Below are 25,972 nucleotides of genomic sequence, written 5' to 3'. Positions count from 1 at the left end.
AAGAACCTACAACCAAGATTACTCTACCCAGCAAGGATCTCATTCAGATTCGATGGTGAAATCAAAAGCTTTACAGACAAGCAAAAGCTAAGAGAATTCAGCACCACCAAACCAGCTCTACAACAAATGTTAAAGGAACTTCTCTAAGTGCGAAACACAAGAGAAGAAAAGAATCTACAAAAACAAACACAAAACAATTAAGAAAATGGTAACAGGAACATACATATCGATAATTACCTTAAACGTGAATGGATTAAATGCTCCAACCAAAAGACACAGGCTTGCTGAATGGATACAAAAACAAGACCCATATATATGCTGTCTACAAGACACCCATTTCAGACCTAGGGACACATACAGACTGAAAGTGAGGGGATGGAAAAAGATATTCCATGCAAATGGAAATCAAACGAAAGCTGGAGTAGCTATACTCATATCAGATAAAATAGACTTTAAAATAAAGAATGTTACAAGAAACAAGGAAGGACACTACATGATGATTAAGGGATCAATCCAAGAAGAAGATATAACAATTATAAATATATATGCACCCAACATAGGAGCACCTCAATACATAAGGCAACTGCTAACAGCTATAAAAGAGGAAATCGACAGTAACACAATAATAGTGGGGGACTTTAATACCTCACTTACACCAATGGACAGATAATCCAAAATGAAAATAAATAAGGAAACAAGTTTTAAAAGACACAATAGACCAGACAGATTTAATTGATATTTGTAGGACATTCCATCCAAAAACAGCAGATTACACTTTCTTCTCAAGTGCACACGGAACACTCTCCAGGATGGATCACATCCTCGGTCACATATGAAGCCTCAGTAAATTTAAGAAAATCGAAATCATATCAAGCATCTTTTCTGACCACAACACTATGAGATGAGAAATGAATTACAGGGAAAAAAAAGTAAAAATCACAAACACATGGAGGCTAAACAATATGTTACTACATAACCAAGAGATCACTGAAGAAATCAAAGAGGAAATAAAAAAATACCTAAAGACAAATGACAATGAAAACACGATGATCCAAACCCTATGGGATGCAGCAAAAGCAGTTCTAAGAGGGAAGTTTATAGCTATACAAGCCTATCTAAAGAAACAAGAAAAATCTCAAGTAATCAATCTAACCTTACACCTAAAGGAAAGAGAAAGAAGAACAAACAAAACCCAAAGTTAGCAGAAGAAAAGAAATCATAAAGATCAGAGCAGAAATAAATGAAATAGAAACAAAGAAAACAATAGCAAAGATCAATACAACTAAAAACTAGTTCTTTGAGGAGATAAACAAAATTGATAAACCATTAGGCAGACTCATCAAGAAAAAGAGGGAGAGGACTCAAATCAATAAAATTAGAAATGAAAAAGAATTTACAACAGACACCGCAGAAATACAAAGCATCCTAAGAGACAACTACAAGCAGCTCTATGCCAATAAAATGGACAAATTCTTAGAAAGGTATAACCTTCCAAGACTGAACCAGGAAGAAATAGAAAACATGAAAAGACCAATCACAAGTAATGAAATAGAAACTGTGATTAAAAATCTTCCAACAAGCAAAAGGCCAGGACCAGATGGCTTCACAGGTGAATTCTATCAAACATTTAGAGAAGAGCTAACACCTATCCTTCTCAAACTCTTCCAAAAAATTGCAGAGGAAAGAACACTCCCAAACTCATTCTCTGAGGGCACCATCACCCTGATAACAAAACCAGACAAAGATACTACAAAAAAAGAAAACTACAGACCAATATCACTGATGAATATAGATGCAAAAATCCTCAACAAAATACTAGCAAAAAGAATCCAACAACACATTAAAAGGATCATACACCACGATCAAGTGGGATTTATCTGAGGGATGTAAGGATTCTTCAATATATGCAAATCAATCAATGTGATACACCATATTAACAAATTGAAGAATAAAAACCATACATGATCATCTCAATAGATGCAGAAAAAGCTTTTGACAAAATTCATCACCCATTTAATGATAAAAACTCTCCAGAAAATGGGCACAGAGGGAACCTACCTCAACATAATAAAGGCCATATACGACAAACCCACAGCAAACATCATTCTCAACAGTGAAAAACTGAAAGCATTTCCTCTAAGATCAGGGATAAGACAAAGATGTCCACTCTCGCCACTATTATTCAACATAGTTTTGGAAGTCCTAGCTACGGCAATCAGAGAAGAAAAAGAAATAAAAGGAATACAAATTGGAAAAGAAGAAGTAAAACTGTCACTGTTTGCAGATGACGTGATACTATACATAGAGAATCCTAAAAATGCCACCAGAAAACTACTAGAGCTAATCAATGAATTTGGTAAAGTGGCAGGATACAAAATTAATGCACAGAAATCTCTTGCATTCCTATACACTAATGATGAAAAATCTGAAAGAGAAATTATGGAAACACTCCCATTTACCATTGCAACAAAAAGAATAAAATACTTAGGAATAAACCTACCTAGGGAGACAAAAGACCTGTATGCAGAAAACTATAAGACACTGATGAAAGAAATTAAAGATGATACCAACAGATGGACTGATATACCATGTTCTTGGACTGGAAGAATCAATATTGTGAAAATGACTATACTACCCAAAGCAATCTACAGATTCAAAGCAATCCCTATCAAATTACCAATGGCATTTTTTACGGAACTAGAACAAATCATCTTAAAATCTGTATGGAGACACAAAAGACCCCGAATAGCTAAAGCAGTCTTGAGGGAAAAAAACGGAGCTGGAGGAATCAGACTCCCTGACTTCTGACTATACTACAAAGCTACAGTAATCAAGACAATATGGTACTGGCACAAAAACAGAAACACAGATCAATGGAACAAGATAGAAAACCCAGATATAAACCCATGCACCTATGGTCAACTAATCTATGACAAAGGAGACAAAGATATACAATGGAGAAAAGACAGTCTCTTCACTAAGTGGTGCTGGGTAAACTGGACAGCTACATGTAAAAGAATGAAATTAGAATACTCCCTAACACCATACACAAAAATAAACTCAAAATGGATCCAAGACCTAAATGTAAGACCAGACACTATAAAACTCTTAGAGGAAAACATAGGAAGAACACTCTTTGACATAAATCACAGCAAGATCTTTTTTGATCCACTTCCTAGAGTAATGGAAATAAAGACAAAAATAAACAAATGGGACCTAATGAAATTTCAAAGCTTTTGCACAGCAAAGGAAACCATAAACAAGACGAAAAGACAACCCTCAGAATGGGAGAAAATATTTGCAAACGAATCAATGGACAAAGGATTAATCTCCAAAATATATAAACAGCTCATGCAGCTCAATATTAAAAAAACAAAGAACCCAATCCAAAAATGGGCAGAAGACCTAAATAGACATTTCTCCAAAGAAGACATACAGATGGCCAAGAAGCACATGAAAAGATGCTCAACATCACTAATTATTAGAGAAATGCAAATCAAAACTACAATAAGGTATCACCTCACACCAGTCAGAATGGGCATCATCAGAAAATCTACAAACAACAAATGCTGGAGAGGGTGTGGAGAATAGGGAACCCTCTTGCACTGTTGGTGGGAATGTAAATTGATAAAGCCACTATGAAGAACAATATGGACGTTCCTTAAAAAACTAAAAATAGAACTACCATATGATCCAGCAATCCCACTACTGGGCATATACCCAGAGAAAACCATAATTCAAAAAGACACATGCAAAAAAAAAAAAAAAAAAAAAAAAGACACATGCACCCCAATGTTCGTTGCAACGCTATTTACAATAGCCAAGTCATGGAAGCAGCCTAAATGCCCATCAACAGACGAATGGATAAAGAAGTTGTGGTACATATATACAATGAAATATTACTCAGCCATAAATAAGAACGAAATTGAGTCAGTTATAGAGACATGGACAGATCTAGAGACTGTCATACAGAGTGAAGTGAAGTAAGTCAGAAAGAGAAAAACAAATATCGTATATTAACGCATGTATTTGGAACCTAGAAAAATGGTACAGATGATCCGGTTTGCGGGGCAGAAGTTGAGACACAGATGTAGAGAACAAACATATGGACACCAAGGGGGGAAAACCGCAGTGGGGTGGGGATGGTGGTCTGCTGAATTGGGCGATTGGGATTGACATGTATACACTGATGTGTATAAAACTGATGACTGATAAGAACCTGCAGTACAAACAAACAAACAAAAACTAATACTAAACTTTCTTTGTATTATTTGTATGGAAATATGTTAATATAAATGTTTCAGACATTACATGAAATTTCTAAAAACCTTGTATGTTCTGGTATAATGTTATAAGTCATAATTCTAGTTATTACTTTAAAATGTATCTCAGAAATAACTAAAAAAAAAAAGACAATAAAATGAAATCTTAGTAAAAAAGTGAAACAAATATTTGTGGTGGGAGGGTTAAAAGAAAATTTCAGGAACAAAATTTGTAACTTGACAGAAATGCATATACACAGAATGCAATGTCATTTCCTCTGTCATTTTTCAGTGTAAGTACTGTAATAAAAAGTATACTGTGTCGATGATGAATTTATCCTACTTTACATCTGCTATTATGAGCTGTATGAAAGGAGTCACAGACTGCAGAAAGGACAATGAAATATAATCAATACAATATCACAGTCTGAACGTAGACATGATACACAAATTCTGATAAGAAATAATGAAAATGAAGAGCTAAAGAGAAGAAGGTAAAACAAAACTGCAATCTTGGGTACAGTTGTAATTCTGAATGAATTCACTGGCATTCTGCTCTATGAAAATTATTTTTTGCTTCACTGAAGATAATGCTGTGATAAAATATTAAATGATGAGAACAAGCACTCTACCTTTGAGATCTTCCACTGTTTCCTGTTCTGGCAGCTCCTAAATAAATTAAAGAACAAAAATCAATCAATATAAAAAAAAAAAAATCAATCAACATGATTCAGCTCCCTGCCCACTTCCAGGCAGTCAGCAGCCACTGTTTCTCTCAATGGCACATGGGAAAGACACAACAGAGTGTCCACTTAGAAAACGGGTAGCAAAGATGGACACAAAAATATCTAGAGTGTAGACATCCAATGAAGCCCACGGTGCTGTGAGAAAAGGGAGTTTGGTAATTAAGAAAGTAAGGAGAAAAACTAATGGGCTACTTCAGACTATAGTGAATAGAGCCCAAGAAAGTGAATCTAGAATAAAGGTGATTTAAGTATGATTTCATGTGGAGTGGTGGAGTGGATTCCAGGGGAAAGCATTGCAAATACGATGATTGAGATGAATGACAGACAGGACCAGGGAGAGGGCAGTGAAGGTGAGCTTATGGGTTCTTCTGGCCGTGGTGCAGTCTCGGCAGGGCAGGCAGACTGCAGAGAAGGCCGGTGGGTGTGCTTGGAACGGGTGACTGGGTGTTTATCTCATGGTCCATGTGCTCCCCTCAGGTCATTGCCACCAAGAGGCCAGTATTTACAACCAGTGCACATAAGTTGCAGTCACCACCATTGCACACTTCCATGATCAACACTCCAGCGGCATGAGGAGAGTGAAACAGAAAACAGACCACTAACCAGGAGCCCAGATGAATGATGAGAGTTTATGCTCTGTCCTCTGGAGCTGCCGTGGACGGGAGGCGTGGAGAGGGTTCGACTGGCCTCTTCCTTTTTGCCGTTGTTAATCCGCCCATTATTGCTAAGCCACCATGAGAAACACAGGGGCAGTGATATTATCAAATAAAACTATGGCTCTTTTGACCTTAGTCCTCAAACAATTTTTTTTCCTTGATTCCACTTTGTCCAATTCATGGTATACACAATGGACTATTACTCAGCCATAAAAAAAGAAAGAAAGAATGCCATTTGCAGCAACATGGATGGACCTGGAGATTATCATACTAAGTAAGTCAGACAGAGAAAGACAAATACCATATGGTATCACTTATATGTGGAATCTATGATATGACACAAATGAACTTATATACAAAACAGAAACAGACTTAGAAAACAAACTTATGGTTACCAAAGGGGAAAAGGACGGGGAGGGATAAATTAGGAATTTGGGAGTCACATATACACACTACTATGTATAAAAGAGATAGACAACAGGGACCTACTGGATAGCACAGGGAATTATACTCAATATTTTGTAATAACCTATATGGGAAAAGTATCTGAAAAAGTATGTATATATATATATATATATATATATATATATACACACACACACACACACACACACACACACATAACTGAATCACTTTGTTGTACACCTGAAACTAACACAACATTATAAGTCAACTATATTTCAATAAAAAAATATATATGTATAAAAAAGGGGAAGCGTTCACGGTATACAAGTTTTATTTTTAAAAGCTAATAAACATTACTTTAAAATAAGACATGCTCTCTTAAGGAACCATCAGAAATAAGACCAAGAATAGTGATGAATGCTCACTTGGGAATTACTCGTAATATTTTAGTTCTATGCAATGTATTACTTTTATATTAACAAACACAAATGTTCTTTCTGAAAATACTCTGGCGTGCACTAAGCATTGAGATGATGAGATAAAAATACTGAAGTGAAATATTTTGCTACACTAAGCCTAATGCAAATGAATTTCAGAGCATGGCATAAGGTCCTATTAAATAGTCAGTTAAACCGTCTGGATTATCAACGGTAAGGCATTATCATAAAATGCCTATCAACTTAGGCATTATTTTTATGCCTAAGTGTATGTTTAAATATGAGAAAAATGTACATATTTGTGTCTGCCTCTCCTGGCATATTTTCACAAACAACTCATACATGAGAAAAATTATTTTAATCAAAATTAAAACCTTTAAATTATGAACTAATGCATTAATGAGAAATGTTACCCTGTATTTTTATGATTGGTTATGTGGTCACTGATGGCCTCTTTGTCTTTACTTGGCTTTTCCTTCTTTCTGGAGGGCCTTTGCTGGATCACTTCTCCTTTATCAAACATGAGGTGTAGGCGATAACTGATCAATTTGATTATTGTGAAGAATATCGTCACTGAGCTGCAGTAAAAAAATACAGTGATGGCATTTGGAGGAAAAGCCTAGAGAAGAGAAAAGAAAGGAAAAAATGTATTTGCTTGTAGGATTACCTCTGGTCTTAAATCTAAAAGTATTTTAAAACTAGTTATTGAGCATAAGTTGGGCGAGATTTCAAATTTTATTAGTTTTATAACTTTTCCTGTTCGTAATACCTGAAGAGAAAGAGCTACTACCTTTTTATTTTTTTTTAAAGTCTTTCTTATTTTTCAGGTGCTGGTACTAGCTGCAATGACCAACATGTGATTTGCAGACAGGAACCCCATGGAACAAAAGATACGTTATAGTGAGAGTCTCCATTTTCTACCAGCTCTTTTCTACAGGCTAGTCTGGTCTTCCGTGCATATGGTCTTCAAGGCCAGAGGAGGGCCTTTGAGATGCTGTTTTCTTCAACAAAACACAAACGGCCTTGCAGAGAACAAAGGGAAGGAGAAAGGTTAGTGTAATGCCCCCTTGCTTTCCTCCCTGATTTCCCATTGGGTTAATATCATCAAGCCATGGACTTCTCTAGTGACATGATGTAGGCAGGGGCCATAAGAGGGTGTACTGCCTCTCAAAGGCAGAGGGACATTTCCAAAAGTGGCAAAGGATCTTTGCATGGAGATCATGGTGAAGGTCAGCTCAATTCTGTCCAGTCCCCTCAAGAAACAAAATGAATCACTGGGATCCATGTAATTGTCCCACTCTGTAGGATACCCCACATCCCTTCCTATTTCTCTCACAGACCGTGGACCATGGCAGGTTCTCTGGTCCTTCCTAAATGAAATTCTTATCTTCTGGGATAGAAATGAATTCCTGAGGGTCCCAAGATGATACTAACGACAACCTCAATAAACAGCGAGACCCTTTTAGCAATGCATCTCCCAGAAGGATCTCATAAGTCCAGTAATGATTCCAGTCAGTGCTGCAACCTGGAACACAGCGAGGCTCAGAGGCCACATGGCCCGGCCCCCTTCTGCTCCCATGCAGCCCCTGCACTACCTGCCCTGGTCCTATCTAACAATTTACCATCTGGGTAAGACCGTTCCTAAAGCAGAACAGCCAAGCCAAAGGAACAACCAAGAAAGAGGAAACGATCACCTACAGTAAAAGCTGAAGTGAAGAATTTTCACCATCACTGACTTGTTTTCATTTCATGCGGATAAAAGTCCACAAATAAATATGAATTCATAAATAAGTGAATGACAGAATGATTAAATAAGATAAATATCAGATGGATAGAAATATATAAAGTCAGTTCCCCTCCCTGGAAGCAGATAAGTTCCACATTTACACATGTACCTCCTCATGAGAAGTTGTGAAGAACCTCAAGGAACATATAGCCAAGTTGAAGAGAGACAGAGAGGAGAGGCCATTAATAGCCCCCATCACTTTTCCTTAACATGTATGTATATTTCAGGTCTAAAAAAGTGTAGGCTAATAAAAAAGAATGAAATAATGCCATTTACAGCAAAACGGATGGACCTAGAGATTACCATACTAAGCGAAGTAAGTCAGAAAGAGAAACACAAATACCATATGACATCACTCATATGTGGGATTAAAAAAAAATGATACAAATGAACTTATTTACAAAACAGACTCACAGACATAGAGAACAGATTTGTGGCTGCCGAGGGGGGAGGGGGGAGGGGGCTGGGGGAGGGAAGGATTGGGAGTTTGGGGTTAGCAGATGCAAACTATTATGTATAGTATGGCTAAACAACAAGGTCCTACTGCAGAGCACAGGAAACTATATTCAGTATCCTGTGATAAACCATACTGGAAAAGAATACGAAAAAGAATGTATGTATATATAACTGAATCACTTTGCTGTACACCAGAAATTAACACAACATTGTAAATCAACCGTGCTTCAATAAAATATAAATTTTAAAAATAATAATATCAATAAATGTAGGCTAAAGCTAGAGAGTAAGTTTGAAGAAACTGATAAAGAAGCAAGAAAACCCAGCAAATGCTAAAACCAACAGGATGCTGAGTGAAGTAAGTCAGAGAAAGACAAGACAAATACTGTATGATCTCACTTACATGAAATTTATTTAAATATAAGTGAAATACAAATTTATATTAGTTTAAAACAAAAAGAAAAACACCAAACTTACAGAAAAAGAGATCAGATTTGTAGTTACCAGAGATGGGGGGAGGGTGGGAGGAGGGAAACTGAAGGAAGGTGGTGAAAAGGTCTAAACTTACAAGAGTAATAAGTACTAAGGATGCCATGTATATGATGACTATAATTAACATTGCTGTATGATATATAGGAAAGTTGTTAAGAGGGTAGATCCTAATTCATCGCAAGAATTTTTTTCTTCTCTTTGTACTGTATCTATATGAGATGATGGATGTTAACTAAGCCCATGCTTAGCTGTGATAATCATTTCGCAATATACGTAAATCAAACCATCAGGATTTCTACCTTAAACTTACACAGTGTCGTGTGTCAATTACTTCTTAGTAAAAGTGGGGAGAAAAAGAAGGCAGATAAAAAAAGTTTTTAATAAACCCCAGCAAATGTCTATGAGAATAGATTAGCAAACTGTCATATACAAATTATTTTTTAAAGGAGAATTATTTTATATTATTTTATTTTATTTATTTTCTTATTTTTTGGCTGTGCTAGTGGGATCTTAGTTTCCCGACTAGGGATGGAACCCATGCCCCTTGCACCATAAACACGGAGTCCTAACCACTGGACCACCAAGGAATTCCCTGTCATATACAAATTATATTCATAAGTTGTCTGAATTATAATGTAGCTTGGGTCTCATAGTATTCCAATTAGTAGGGGTAGCAGAGAAAGTGCTCACTAAATATCCCACGGGCTCTCCTACATTTCCCAGCCTCTCTTGCAGTCAGGCTGGGCCCATGTGCCTACTTTTGGCCAACGGGCCATGAGCAGAAGTGGCCAGTCACTACTAAGCCTAAACAATGATGAGCTGGTGCCTCTTCCATGCCACCCTCCTCCTCCTCTTTAGTTGATAATCTCAGAGGCCACGTTTTCCAGATCCATCTACAAGACAACAGAGCTTCCTTCAGCCTGGGCTCCTGGGTGACTCTGTGGGACAAGGCCCTTACAGACCCAAGATGGACATGTAATAGAAGCGAGAAATAAACCTTTGATTCACTGAACCACTGAGATTTGGGGCATGGCTGCTAGCATGGTTTCACCTAAATTAATATTGGGGGGTACCATTTTATGGGGAAGCTTCCATTCAAGATTAGAGATAAAAACCCTAAGGCATTGGGAAAAGAAGGCTAGGCAAGAAGGGGGAGAGAGAAAAGATTATATATGGATACTGGGGAAATTCATTTGGAAAAAAACTGACTTGCCACTCTTCTCATAAATATGGGCTACAGCATAAGCTTAGTAATGTTGGAATTAGGAGAAGGCAAGAAGCTTGAAGTTGAAGTTGACATGAACATTAGTAACTAGTTTGCAACCCAGGTGAGAACAGGTCCTGTCTCATCCTCGATGAAGGACCACTTAGCACTTTGTCGCACCACTGGAAAGCCCCTACACCGCACCAGACCCTAGTAAGAGATAGACATTTTACTGAAAATTTCCTTGGCGAGAGGAAAGGTTTCACAGCACATGACTCATGGCACATTATTCCTCCCCAAATTCTCTGCTCTCATGATTCCTTTAAAAGCCTCTCCCCCTTCAGTAGACCCTCCAAATGGAATCTAGCATCCTCTAAATGTCCCCTTTTTTATGCCATATAATTAGAGCTCTGCGCATATTCTCCCAATTCTACAATCCCAGGAACATCACTGAAAATTCCTATCCAGGCCATTTTTCTGCTGACCTCATTATGCTCAGTCAACAAAAGATCTCCAGCTTCCAGAATTTTCTCTCCTATAAGTATGCATGCAAGGAAAGGAAGAGGGTTTAGGAGAAATCTGTCATGAATGAGCAGTTTTAAATTTGTATTTAATTTCGATCCCAGATGTTTCCCCCGGATATAAGGTATATTCAGATCTTGAATAGAGGTTTACTTGTTCTAAGGTAAATCACAATGTTTTCCTGTTTCCATCAACTTAGCATTTTAACACATCCTTATTAACCATAGGAGGCAACCTTTCTCAGAATGATATTCTGAAAAGGATGATGGATGTTAACAGCAATCTGGCTGTTACTCCCCAACACTCCACTGAAAATGTTCTTGTCAACGTCTCTAAAGACAACAATTTAATCCAATTTTCTCAGCAGCCCTCAACACAGTTGCTCACTTCTTGAAATGTTCACCTCTTTCTGCTTCTAAGAGGCCACACTCTCCTAGCTTTGTCCCTGCCTCACTCACACCTCCTCTTTGCCGTACATCTGAGTCTAGAGCTCCTGGGGCCTCAGCGCTCTTCTCTCTTCCTACATGTTCTCACTCAGTCCCTTGGCAGTCAATGGAATCTCTATATTGATGATTTTCCAATCCATATCTCTGGCTTAGATTGCTTATCTAAGCTCCCCACACCTAAATCCAACCACCTAGTCAACATCTCCACTTTCACATCTAAAAGGAAACTCCAAGCTAACATGTCTAAAATTAGGTATTTAGTTTAATGTCCTTTGTCACCAACTATCCTCTCCTACATACACTTTCCCACCTCAGTCAACGGTACCCCAAACACTTGCTGCTCAAACCAGGTAACTGGGCATGACCCTTGATTTCATCCTTACTTCTCCACCCCAAAAATGAACATGTCACTAAATCTTATCAAACTAGATCCACATTTCTCCATCTTTACTGCCAACATCATCTCTGGGCTGGACCAACAAAATAGCCTCTGAACCTCCCACTTCTATCCTGCTCTTTCTCGAATCTACTCTCCGCCCAGCAGCCAGAGACATTTTTTGACAAAGTAAACTGGCATATCTTTTTAATGTGTTTTTTAACCTGTTTTATACCTCCCAAAATTATTAAATAAACAAAGATGGAGGGAAAAAAACTAAAATTAAACACCCACAGATGAAACCAACCATATAGCAAATGGATAGCATAACAACAAAGACAAATCAAAAATTAAATATAAAAAATTATTCCTAGAGACTTCCCTGGTGGTCCAGTGGGTAAGACTCTGCGCTCCCAATGCAGAGGACCCGGGTTGGATCCCTGGTGAGGGAACTGGAACCCGCATGCATGCCACAGCTAAGAGTTTGCATGCCGCAACTAAGAAGTTCGCACGCTGCAACTAAAGATCCCACATGCTGCAACTAAGAAGTCCACATGCCGCAACGAAGATACTGCAACCAAGACCCAGTGCAGCCCAAATAAATAAATAAAATAAATAATAAATAAAATAAGTATTTTTAAAAAAGGACTTAATCCTATACAAATATTGAATCATTACATCATAAACCATAATCTAATATGTTATATGTCAATTATATCTCAATAAAAAAATTTTAAATAATTAATCCAAGTAACTTTAGAAAACAATACTCTCACAGCACCTTATTGCTATATTCTTAAAATAATAATAATAACAAAAACACAAAACAATCTTGGACTTAACCAAAAGATTTTCTTTTGGTAGAGGTATGGGAGTAGTAATTCCTGTGTATATTTTAGGATTGAAAAAATGATATTGTTGGCAACCAGAGTTCTCACTGTGGGAAAAAAGGAGATACAAATGTGGAGCAGGTGAAGGAAAAGAAAAATCCTTTAACTTGGATCAGATTATAAAGGTTTCAGAACAACTCTCAGTAGACGACTGCTAGATAGATAGGTAAATATGCTCCCCTAGCTCTGTCTACTGAAAGGGCCTAGAAGCAAAGACAACCCCAAAGCAATAAATATAACTACAGCTTCCCCAAATCTTGGATTCCAAATGCCACTTCCCACCAAAAGGATCAGGGCTCCTTAGAGTAATGACTGGTTTTTCCAGGGCTGGGGCAGAAAATGTATAAGCTAAGTGTGGACTAACTTGTTGGGCTAGAAAGCAAGAAAATGCTCAAAAGCTGATGAGGACATATCCAAAGGACTCAAAAACTGCTGGAAAAAGGTACCACTTGCCAAATTTTGGGTAAACTTAATATCAAAAAGACTGGGGAGAGTTGCAGGATACAGGATGAATGTACAGAAATCGTTTGCTTTTCTATACACTAATAATGAACTATCACAAAGAGAAATTAAGGAAACAATCCCTTTTACAATCACATCAAAAAGAATAAAATACCTAAGAAAAAACTTAACCAAGGAGGTGAAAGACCTAGACCCTGGAAACTATAAAATATTGATGAAGGAATTTGAAGATGATAAAAAGAAATGGAAAGATATTCTGTGTTCTTGGATTGAAAGAATTCATATTATGAAAATGTCCATACTACCCAAAGCAATCAACAGATTTCATGCAATTCCTATCAAAATACCCACGACATTTTTCACAGAACTAGAACAGATAATCCTAAAATTCATATGGAACCATGAAAACCCCAAATTGCCAAAGCAATCTTGAGAAAAAAGAGCAAAGCTGGACGTATCACACTCCCTGACTTTAGACTATACTACAAAGCTGCAGTAATCAAAACAGCATGGTACTGGCACAAAAACAGACACATAGATCAATGGAACAGAATAGAGAGCCCAGAAGTAAACCTACACACTTGAACTATGACAAAACAGGAAAGAATACACAATGGAGAAAAGACAGTCTCTTCTGCTGAGAAAACTGGACAGCTAAATGTTCTAAGAATGAGATTAGAACATTTCCTCACACCATATGTGAAAATAAACCCCAAATAGGGAGTTCCCTGGTGGGCTAGTGGTTAGGATGCCGGGCTTTCACTGATGTGGCCCAGTTCAATCCCTGGCAGGGGAACTGAGATCCCACAAGTCACATGGTGCAGCCAAAAAATAACAAAACAAAAATAAAAAAACAAACAAACAAAAAACTCAAAGTGGATTAAAAACCTAAGTGTAAGACCTGAAACCATAAAATTCCTGGAAGAAAACATATGCAGACCACTCTTTGACATAAATAGTGGCAATAGTTTTGGAGTCTGTCTCCTAAGGCAAAAGAAATAAAAGCAAAAATAAACAAATGGGACCAAATTAGACTTAAAGGCTTTTGCACAGCAAAAGAAACCACTGTCAAAACAAAAAGACAACCTACAGGATGGGAGAAAATATATGCAAACAATGTGACCGACAAGGGGTTAATGTCCAAAATATACAAACAGCTCATACAATTCAATATCAAAAAACAAACAATCCAATCAAAAAATGGGCAGAAGACCTAAATAGACACTTTTCCAAAGAAGATATACAGATGGCCAACAGGCACATGAAAAGATGCTCATCATTGCTACTTATTAGAGAAACACAAATTAAAACCATAAAGAGATTATCACCTCACACCTGTCAGAATGACCATCATCAAAAAGTCCACAAATAACAAATGCTGGAGAGGATGTGGACAAAAAGGGAACTGTTGTACACTGTTGGTGAAAATGTAAATTCATGCATCCACTATGGGAAACAGTATGGAGGGTCCTCAAAAAACTAAAAATAGAACTACCATATGATCCAGCAATTCAATTCCTGGGTATATATCTGAAAAAAACAATTCGAAAAGATATATGCAGTCTAATGTTCATAGCAGCACTGTTTACAACAGCCAAGATATGGAAGCAATCTAAATGTCCATCGACAGATAAATGAATAAAGATGTGGTGTGTGTGTGTGTGTGTGTGTGTGTGTGTGTGTGTGTGTGTATAATGGAATATTAGCCATAAAAAAATGAAATTCTGCCATTTGCAATAAGGTAGATGGACCTAGAGTGTACTATGCTTAGTGAAATAAGTCAGACAAAGAAAGACAAATACTGTATATCATTTTATGTGGAATCTGAAAAATAAAACAAATGAATGTATAAAGCAAAGCAGAAACAAACTCACAGACATAGAGAACAAACTAGTGGCTACCAGTGGGGAGAGGGAAGGGAAGGAGCAAGTTAAGGGTAGGGGATTAAGAGATACAAACAACTATGTGTAAAACAGATAAGTAACAAGGATATATTGTACGGCATAGGGAATTACAGCCATTATTTTGTAGTAACTTTTAATGGAATATAATCTGTAAAAATACTGAATCACTACGCTGTACACCTGAAACTAAAATAAAATTTTAAATCAGCTATACTTCTATTTTAAAAACTCTGGTTTGGAGATAAATTAAATATTTAAATTTAAAAAAAGAATGATGATAGGAATGAATAATATCCATTGAATAATAAAAAAAAAAAGAATCTATGAGACCACACTAACAAACACAACAAAACTACAAGGCGGGGGAAAAGGACAGCTTTTCTTCACAGAAGAATACCTATGAATAAATAGAAAATCACCATTTTTCAGCCAGCATTTTGGTAATTATTTTAGGTAAGCATCATCAATTTTTGGTACAACCATGAGTAAAAATTTTGGGGGAATACAATAACATGTACAGTCTCCAGGCTTCTCCTCCCAGATTATTTGTTAAATACAAGAGGAAATTAGGTACCTGCACAACAGAGAAATCTGGCCAACACCATCTTGACCAATGACCAAACGTACTGGCACCACCAAAGGGGCAATGACATTGGGTGCCTCTGATGTGATACAGGACAAGGACACGTCACTTAGGTAGTATTCATGCCAAAAAATGCATAATCAGACACCTAATCTCAAGGATACAATTAAAAAATCCAAATTGTGGGACATTCTGCAAAACAACTTTTATTGCCACAAAAGAAAAAAAAAAAACTTGAAGAACGTGTTCTAGAATAAAGGACAATTCAGAGACTTGACAACTAAAAGCAATGCATGATCCTCGATTGAATCTTAGATCCAGAAAAACAAAACAAAAAGCTCAGCTACGCTGGACATCATTAGCATAACTGGGGAAATCTCCATGAGAACTATGTATTAGACAATAGCATTACATCAACATTCATTTTTTGAGTGTGATGATTACGTGGGAGAATGCCTTTCTCCTTAAGAGACACATGATGAAGCTTCTAGGGGGAAAGTGTCTTGATGTTTGCAATTTATTCTCAAATGATTCAGCAAAATTTTAAATGTATAAATATATAAGACAGTGATGTGGCAAATGTGGCAAAACATTAAGAACTGGTGAATCGAAGTGAAGGGTATATGGTATTCATTGCGTTATATTTGCAACTCCTCTGTAGACTAGAAATTTTTGAAAAATAAAAATTGGGGGGCTTCCCTGATGGCGCGGTGGTTGAGAGTCCGCCTGCCGATGCAGGGGACACAGGTTCATGCCCTGGTCTGGGAAGATCCCACATGCCGCGGAGCGGCTGGGCCCGTGAGCCATGGCTGCTGAGCCTGCGCGTCCGGAGCTGGTGCTCCGCAACGGGAGAGGCCACAACAATGAGAGGCCCGCATACCCCAAAAAAAAAAAAAATGGGGTATAAAAAATAATATCCTACTTCAAACTTGACCAAAAAAGAATTCATCAATGTGTCTTACCATACTGAGACTGAAACTCAAACTCCTTCTCTTGGTCTACCATCTTTGCTTGACAAGCTACTAATCATTCATCAGGTTCCAGATTAGAAGTTATTTCCTTTGTTAAGCCTTCCTAAACACCAAAGCCAGGATAAGGTCTTTACTGTATAGCACCTTGTACTTCCCTTGTAGTAACAGTAATCATTGTGTTATTCATGCCTGTTTACCTTTACCTGTTAACTTAATAAGGAGAGATACCAGTCTATCTTTTGCCTGTTGTTTTCCCAACATCCAGCCAAACACCTGGCACTCAGTCTGTTGTTGTAGACATAAGTGTTGTCCAACGAATAGGTCCAGTTCTTCCCTGGACACACAGTAGGACTGTACTTTCCCCTCCCCTTGGGTAGATGTGACCATGCAACTTGCCCTAACAAAGATGTCTGAGTGCAAGAGGTATCTGCCGTTTCCAGGTGGGAGCTTCAAGAGCTAGTCCATGCTCTTCACCCTCTCTCTCCATCCACCATGGTGACTGGCAATGGTCAGGGTAATGGGGTGAGGATGGTGGGGAGCAGAGCCCCTAACTACCCAAACTGGGGGTTCTATCAGCCTAGATACCTACATGCCTGTGATGACCAGGATCCCCTGCTAACCATGCTCCCCTTCCCCACTAACCATGTTGGACACATAATACGAATACAAAAAAAATAAACTTGGTAAAACCAAGGAGATTTTGAGGCTATTTGTTATATCAGCACAAATCAGTATATCCTGACTGATATATAAGTGTTCAAATACTGAATGAAACAATGCAAATAGCCAAATATTAGCATTAGGTTTAAAATCATCTGAAAAACGTAAATATTCTTCAAGGGAACGGGTCAAATAAATCACCCTTTACTCACACAGTGGAATACCATGCTGACCTTAAAAATAATGAAGAAGGGGCTTCCCTGGTGGCGCAGTGGTTGAGCATCTGCCTGCCAATGCAGGGGACACGGGTTCGAGCCCTGGTCTGGGAAGATCCCACATGCCGCGGAGCAACTAGGCCCGTGCGCCACAACTACTGAGCCTGCGCGTCTGGAGCCTGTGCTCCGCAACAAGAGAGGTCCGCGCACCATGATGAAGAGCGGCCCCCGCTCGCTGCAACTAGAGAAAGCCCTCGCACAGAAACGAAGACCCAACACAGCCAAAAATAAATAAACAAATAAATAAATTTTTTAAAAAATAAATAAATAATGAAGAAGACCTTTATGTAATGCTCTCCAAGAAAAAGTAGAAAAGGTAAAGTGCAAAAAACAAGGATACATACAGATACACGGTTGCATACGTATACAACAAAATAGTCAACTGAAAGTGTTGACCAAAGAGCCAATGTGGGATAGATATTAGATTTCAGTGCAACTTCTGGGACAAACCACATCCAGAAACTTCTACATGGGTTATGACAATGAGTGCGATGACCCTAAAATCCCTCACCAAAAGCGAGGATGTAATAGAGTCCAGAATGAGAGGACCTGTGAAAACTGTTGGAGGGGACCATGGTGTTCAGTGAGCCCTGTGTCTCTCTCCCCCATAGTCGAGAGGAAGGCTTCAGTGGGGCCACTCAAAGACTTACTATGGGTCCCCGACAATTTGGGCAAGGAGTCTGATGTCCGGTTCTTCCCAGAAGAGCTGAAAGATGAGAGACTGGCTGGCTAGCTGCTCGGATGGAGGGATGAAGGAGAAGTTGCTATGTTGGTGTTGACCTGCTCTCCCAGAGTCAGTTCGGGGACAGGATATGTGAGTGTTTGCATGTACCCAGGAGTTCGCTTTAGAGGTCCAAAAGGGCGCTGGAGCAGAGGAAAGCTGGGGTGGACCACCACATGCCAAGGAACTGTGAAAAGAATAAGCAACTAGGTGGGATAGAGAGGCAGCAGCCCTCCTCCAAGAAACTGTGGGTGGGAGAGCCCTGGAAAAGAGAACAGGGTCTCTGCAGGACACGTGGAAGGACCTCGCCAGAGGAAGTCAGCTGGGACCGTGAGCCACGCTTCAAGGGCTGGGAGCCAGCTTACCACCGTGCCTGTCAACAGAGCACCTTCCTGTTCTTCTATGCCAAAGGCATCAGAACATTAGCCAGTGTGTGAGGGAAAAGAGTGAAAAAAGACCTTGCCATCCTCATACCCCTTCCTGCTTGGATCACCATATGGAAACAGACATTCTGAAATCCCCAGCAAGTCTGTGCTTTGTTACTTAAAGCAACTAGAAGACTTTGTATTACCTGTGACCTGAAGTCCTGGGGCTTGCACGTTTTTATCTAAGAGTAGAGAAAGAACTCCTCTACAGGGCAAATTGAATGGGACAGTGGATGACAAAGAAGGCTGCTTTGGGATTAAACCTAGCAGCCCCACATCACACTTCCATTCACATGTGTATAAAATGTCACTGGAAGAACACACAAAAGATTGTGTGTGGTGGTTGCCTCTTGAATGAGGTACTAGAGACAAGTGTGAGAGGAAAGTTAACTTTTCCTACATACTTCTTTGCACCTGTTCAGTTTCTGGATCTCCTCAAGCCCATGTGCAAAAAACAGACGGTCCTGTTGTGAAATTACCTGTATTCAATATGGAATGGCCAAGGGGGTACCAGCTCCAACTGCTTGGCCTCTAATTCTGGTTAGGTCACAACTAGCCATGGATCCTGAAGCTTCTTAACCAACCTCTCCATGCCAGTTTCATCAACTGTAAAATGGGAATAATGACAGTGCCTCTCTGGGTTACTGTGAGAAAGATATGCTTTAGTTCATGCCAAGCTCTTTTTTTTTTTTTTTTTTTTGGCGGTATGTGGGCCTCTCACTGTTGTGGCCTCTCCCGTTGCAGAGCACAGGCTCCGGACGCGCAGGCTCAGGGGCCATGGCTCACGAGCCCAGCCGCTCCGCGGCATGTGGGATCTTCCCAGACCGGGGCACGAACCCGTGTCCCCTGCATCGGCAGGCGGACTCTCAACCACTGTGCCACCAGGGAAGCCCCTATGCCAAGCTCTTTTAACAGTGTCAGTCTATCTGTGCTCAGTGAGTGTTGGCTGTTATTATTACCTGTAATAATAATAATAATGATGATGATGATGTTGTTAAAGGGGAAAATCCATCAGAAGAAAAGGAAAAAATCTGAATACCATTAAGAGCTAGTCCATTTTTTACTTTCATGGGACGTAGAAAAGAGATTTAGAGTAGATAAAATGGGAATAAAGTTGGGTGGCTTGTAAAAGGAATCATCTGAAAGACCAAATGGTTAAAATCAGAAAACAATAATCACCTGATAAGTATCACCTGCCATATAAAATAAATCCCACCATCCAGCAATCCCACTCCTGGGCATATACCCAGACAAAACTATAATTCAAAAAGACACATGCACCCCTACGTTCACAGGAGCACTGTTCACAACAGCCAAGACATGAAACAACTATATTTCCATTTTTTAAAAAAATTTAAGTAAATACATAAATCACACCAAGCCTATTAAATAAACCATTAGACATTACGATTGGAAAAAATCACAGTATATCTAAGGACAGCAGCATCAAAATAAAACTAGTCACTCACTGGGAGAAATTAAGGGAAGTGCCAGTGAGGTCAGAGACATAAATTTAACCACCAGAAAATGAGTCATGAACTTGCAATACCAGAACGGAAAGGAAAGGGGGAAAGGGTACTCTTTTTGGAGAGTGCTGCGGAGGCCGACATCCTCGGACAAGGCAGGTACCCGTTCTTTTGTCACAGACACAAAACACAACTGGCTGGCAGACAACCATGTGTCTAAATGGCAGAAGATGAGGAGAGGCAGAAGGAATTTTGCAGGAGGGTGGCGACATCACTCAAGAAAGGCCATACTGAAAAGACTGAAGACGACTGCCCTAGGATGCCCCAGGGAGGGGGACATCCCTGGTAAAAGTGCCTCCACCAGGAAAGCAAAGTCCCCACGGAGCCAAGCCCTTCATACACACAGTTCAAACAACCAACTGCAGCAGTAAAACTTTTAAGACAACCGCATGGGATGGCACTCAGCCCGAGTCCGGAAGCCCATGGCCCGGGGAAGAATGCCTTCAAGCATCCCTAAGCTGCAGCCCCTGCACTTCGAACCCACTCTGTTTCAGACAGATGAGGGAAGGAGGCAGGAAATTCAGACATTCAAGTGGATTATGGGAAAGTGGGGAGCATCGTGCATCTCAATGTGAGAATAACTAAGGTCCCCACAAGTAGAAGGACCAGACAATAAGCTTCTAGGAATCAAAGGAGACAAAGTATAGACCAGGTGATTCAACAGGAGAAAAAGCCTGTCTTAGGAAGAAGCTGAATATGAATGCTAGGATTGACCAGGGTGAGAGATACGCTTTGGGGACCAGCAACGTACCAAGCAGTCCAACAAAGTAACAACAATCAAACGGACCAGCCAGGCCTGCTGTGTCAGGTTGTGCAGGCTGCATCCTGCACACGGGCCTCCAGCTGACAGGGTCAAATGGTGGCTGAACTCTAGTCCCCAGGTCCTGAGCCAGGAAAGGGTGTCTTTTTGGACAGACCACCTTTCCATAATTCACATAAACTCATCTTCTGTGTTAGAAGTAGGAGTGAAGAAAGGGGTGGCCAAAGACATACAAGACCTAAAGAAAAATAGTTATGTACCCAAATGGTGAGTGGCCACAGACCGTGATAAAGAGTCACCGACTAGGTGTGACAATGACAGCTAGTGCGTGCAGAGCACCCACTGTATATCTGGTGCTACGTGGCCCCAAGACAGATAATCCCATTTTACTATAATTATAGCAATTAGAAATGACGTGGTTCTTATCAAAAAAAGTCTCCAAGGCTAAATTAAAAAGCAGAACTGGAAACACAGCAAGTCTGGCTAACAGACAAGAAAATCAGAGGAAGCAAAAAGCTACAGCCATAAAATAAAGGACAGGTTTTCTGTGTGAAAATCATATATAACGTTGCCCCACACGGGGTCTTGAAGAATGTGAAGGCTCCACCTCATTTTTTCCACTACTCAGGTTGACCTTACTACCACCAGTATGATCAGAACTTCCCTTGATGAGGGGTCACTGTTTCAGGGAGTTCAGATGCCCTCGTGCACAGCAGGTCAGCAGCGCAGTGCTCTGACAAGGCCACAGACTTGGAGAAGACAGGACCTCAGCTAAAATTCTCAATATCACTACTCTTACTTACATGGCCTTGAGCAAGTAACCCACTCCCTCTGGATCTCAGTTGCTTAAATCTATAAAGCAAAAGTCGCTATCCCCATTTTGCAGATGAGAAAACTGAGGCCCGGAGAAGTGAAGAGACTTGCACAAGATCACACAATTGATAGGTAGTAGAGCAAGGACATCTTCTGACACTAGCTTGGTGCTGTCAGAGCTTCTTAAGGGTCAGAATCATGCCCTGGATGCTCCTGTCCTAAAGCTCTACATGAATCTCTGTTGGTTATCTCAAAATAATAAGTACATGAACATGTGTAATAAATGAAAGGTTAAACATCTCTAATGACAAATGCATCTTTCCGTTGGTCCAAATTAAAAGTAGGCTGATATGGGACTTCCCTGGTGGCACAGTGGTTAAGACTCTGAGTTCCCAATGCAGGGGGCCCAGGTTCGATCCCTGGTCTGGGAACTAGATCCCATATGCATGCTGCAACTAAGAGTTCACATGCCACAACTATGAAGCCAGTGAGCCACAACTAAGGAGCCCGCCTGCCACAACTAAGCAGCCCGCCTGCTGCAACTAAGACCCAGTGCAACCAAGTAAATAAATAAATTTTTTTTAAGTAGGCTGATAATAAAACAAAGTAAAACTCTTCCCAAATTATCTAAATAGACCTAATGTTTTTAGGTGCGTACTTTTGAGCATTTCTCAAAAATACATAGCTTATAAATGCTAATAAATAACTTATTTTCCAACCAGACCTAAGTAAATGCTGGGGCTTAGAGATCAGTTTGCCTCAGTAATTAATAATAAAATTTTAATTTACATATTCAAGGTCCCCATTAAATAAAAGGGTGGATTCTCCCTGCAGTGGAACTGTCTTGACTAAACATGTTTAAATCGAATGGTGCAAAACCCAGAAAAGTTCAGGGCCCCTTAAATAACAGAGCTTCAGCAAGCAGCCAGGGATCTTTTTGGACCAAGTTCTCATAAGTGGAACAAACTGAGAAAGATGTTAAAAATCACAGGCAGCACTGAAGTGCAGAAAAATATATTTAGGCATCAAAACCCAGAGAACAGAACCCTGCATTGGGGAAGAAGGGTCTTTTATTTCTAAGGTTATTTTCAGAGACCGGAAGACCAGAGCAAGAAAAGGACTACCTGCATTTTTTTCAATAAGATAGGCTATATATTAAAAAGCAGCCATGTAATAAATGCACTCACATAAAATGACTGTAATCGTTAAAAGCACACTGGCATAAAAATATAGAAATTTTAGTATAACTGGTTTGATGTAAGAATTAAAGTATTTAAGGTGTCAGTTTTTTGCTTTCTAAACTCTTGAGATTTAGCCAAAAATTATTTTGAAATATCATTAAAGAGGACCTTAACTAAGGACAATTTCCTATTTACAAATATAAAGTAGAAATCAAGCTACTCAATGAATCATAATTAGGCAGAAATTAAGGGTTCCGAGCATATGCCTACATCAAATCTTAAAAGGAGTTATGTAAAAATGAGCCCGTACTCATAAAAAAACATCTGCAGGGATATACATTAAATGTTACTCAGGTTGTTGCTAAGGAGTGGGATTAGATCATTATCGGGAAATACTCAAAATATGTTGTGAGGTAGACAACCTAATGCTGGTTGGAAGAGAAAGAGAAGCAGGTTGATTTTATTTCTACCAGTTTATTATGTGTGAGATCATTGCGAGGCAAATGCAGGGCACTTTGCTAGGTACAACAAGGAAAACCAAGATGAATCAACAAAATCAAAAACCATGTCCTCAAAAAGCTCACGACCCAGGAGCAGAGGTAAATACATGTTCCAACAACGAAGTACAGAATTCAAAATGTGCCATAGTACTGACATGAAATACAGAATGGTATTAGGGCAAGAGAGAAGAGAGATTAATTCTAGATAAGTGGGATCAGGGAAGCCTAGACAGAGATGTCCTTTCCAGTGGGCTTTCGATTTTGGCAAGTGAATGATGGGGAAAAAATAAAGTCAGTACTGAGAAGTACTTTCATGCATTCATTCAATCAACTGTTCATTAATTCATTCAGTTCTCCATTCATTCATTCAATCCTCCTAGGCACCCTATAAGGCAGGTACTCTTAGCCCTGCTTTACACGCCAGAAAGCTCAAGCTTGCTTGAGCTCACACAACCAGTAAGCAGAAGAACCAGGACTGAACCCAAGCTTGTGTTCCTCATCTCTCTGCTGTGCTGCCCCTGGGCCCTATAGGCTAAGGAAACAGGATGAACAAGGTCACAGAAGAAGAGGAAACTTACATTTATTAAAAAGAAACCATTTATTAAAGGGTCTCCATGGATTAGCCGCTGTATGAAATGCTTTTTACATGGAATTTATTTATTTTTCCCATGAAATGGTCATTATCACATCTATTTTAAGAATGACAAAACAAAGATTTAGATAGGTCAACTATCAGGTCAAACAGCTCATAAGTAGCAAAACGGAAATTTACACCAGGTCTGAGTCCAATCCCAGGTCAAGCCAGAAAGATGGATAGCTTTAGGTGCTTATTTAATCCCTAAAACAACACTTCACATCTGGTCCTAGTGTTTTTCTCATTTCACAGGTAAGAAAATTTTAAAAATCAGATAAGGTAAAAGTAACTTGCCCAAGGTCAGAGAACTGGTAAGAGGTGAACCCAAAATTTCACGTAGGCAGCCTGACTTCAGAGCCAGAATTCTGATCCTGTGGCTAAACCACCAGAAAAACAATAAATGCAAGCCAAATCACAGACAACTTCTAATGTCAAACTGGGACTCTGTCAGCCATGCAAACTCACTGAAGATTTTTGCTGTGGAGAACATGATCAAATGATGTTTTAGGAATAAAGACCTTCAACAGACATCAAAATTAGATTCTAAACATTAATATGACATGAAACACCCTGCTTGTAGAGCTTTTCAAATAAGGTTAAACATTGTTTCAATAAGGTTTGTTTACCTAAGAAGGTCATCTGTGTAGTTACTCAGCAAGCACTCAACTGTGTAACCTCACTAAAGGGTCAAATAAATTACATTAGATTTATCCATCATTACATTTTTCTACAGATTTCTTTACACAGCGATGTGGAAATTGCAAATTGAGCAACTAATCATAGAACCTGCCTTCCCAAAGCAAGACAAGAAAGGAGGAAAGGCGGGGGTGGGGGGGGGGGCTTCCCTGGTGGCGAAGTGGTTGGGAGTCCGCCTGCTGATGCAGGGGACGCGGGTTCGTGCCCCGGTCCGGGAAGATCCCACATCCCGCGGAGCGGTTGGGCCCGTAAGCCATGGCCGCTGAGCCTCCGCGTCCGGAGCCTGTGCTCCGCAGCGGGAGGCGCCACAGCTGTGAGAGGCCCGCGTACCGCAAAAAAAAAAAAAAAAAAAAAAATAGGAGGAAAGGGGGTAAAAGATCAACAACGGAAACAGGTTTGCTTTTAACACTTCATTTTTGCCTTTTGGCTATCATGCACAGCAGCTTCTACCAAACATTACCGCAAGGTACCCCGCTGAGAGGCCTGGGACGGTTCACAGACAAAACAGGTTCAACCTTCCACAGCGACACGCAGAGTCTGACTCATCGGAACAGCTGGTATCAATTCTTAATGAGCCCCAGAGCCCCCAAAGTCCTTCCTACTTCTTTTTCCTGCCGGAGAGCCCCTTCTCCTTTCCCTTTACTTTCTCTGTCCCAAATTCCTGAAGACCTTCCCCATACCGCCTCTTAGGGAATCACTGCCAATCCTTTCCATCCCGAGGCCCACTCGGAGGTTTCCCCAGGGCTTGAACGCCGCCACTCACCAGGTGCAGGGCCAGGGGCAGCAGCAGCAAGAACAGCCACAGGTAGAGGTGGCAGCTGTTAGTGAACTTGCTCTGGTCCGGGTCGTGGTACCAGCCCCCGGTGAGCGCGGCCCACACGCCCTGCCGAAGCAGCAGCAGCACCCGGGACGCCATGCCTGCGCCCCGGGAACGGCGCGCGCCGCGCGGCCCGCTGCCAGCCGTCCGCCGCCCGGACGCTCTCAGCTTTAACACGCGGGCCCTCGCGCGGCGTCACGGACGCCGCCGCCGCCGCCGCCGCCGCCCCCTCCAGCTCCTTCCGCCCCACGACCGAAGCTCCAACTGCTCTTCTGCCCGCACCCGCGAACCGCGGCGCCGGAGCCGGCTGCTGCCGCCGGGCAGGTGAGCGCCATGTCCGAGGGAGGAAGGATTTTCCCATGGTGC

At 40.2% G+C, this 25,972-nt stretch overlaps 1 protein-coding gene across 1 annotated transcript in view; it reads right to left on the bottom strand.

The window, feature by feature from the left end:
• PCNX2 (pecanex 2) overlaps positions 1-25,705 on the bottom strand; it is a 274,609-nt gene extending 248,904 nt beyond the window's left edge. The window contains exons 1-4 of the mRNA XM_065894194.1: positions 25,553-25,705; positions 6,920-7,125; positions 5,612-5,732; positions 4,895-4,931 (exon numbers count right to left, since the gene is read on the bottom strand). Of these exons, the coding sequence (XP_065750266.1) occupies positions 4,895-4,931; positions 5,612-5,732; positions 6,920-7,125; positions 25,553-25,705 (517 nt within the window). The remainder of the gene's footprint in view (positions 1-4,894; positions 4,932-5,611; positions 5,733-6,919; positions 7,126-25,552) is intronic.
• Between the last annotated feature and the right edge of the window lie 267 nt (positions 25,706-25,972).

This window comes from Phocoena phocoena, chromosome 16 (assembly GCF_963924675.1).
Source record: "Phocoena phocoena chromosome 16, mPhoPho1.1, whole genome shotgun sequence".
NCBI classification, from domain to species: domain Eukaryota; kingdom Metazoa; phylum Chordata; class Mammalia; order Artiodactyla; family Phocoenidae; genus Phocoena; species Phocoena phocoena.
The sequence above is the reverse complement of the archived record's forward strand: the minus strand, read 5'-3'. Positions and strand labels throughout refer to the sequence as shown.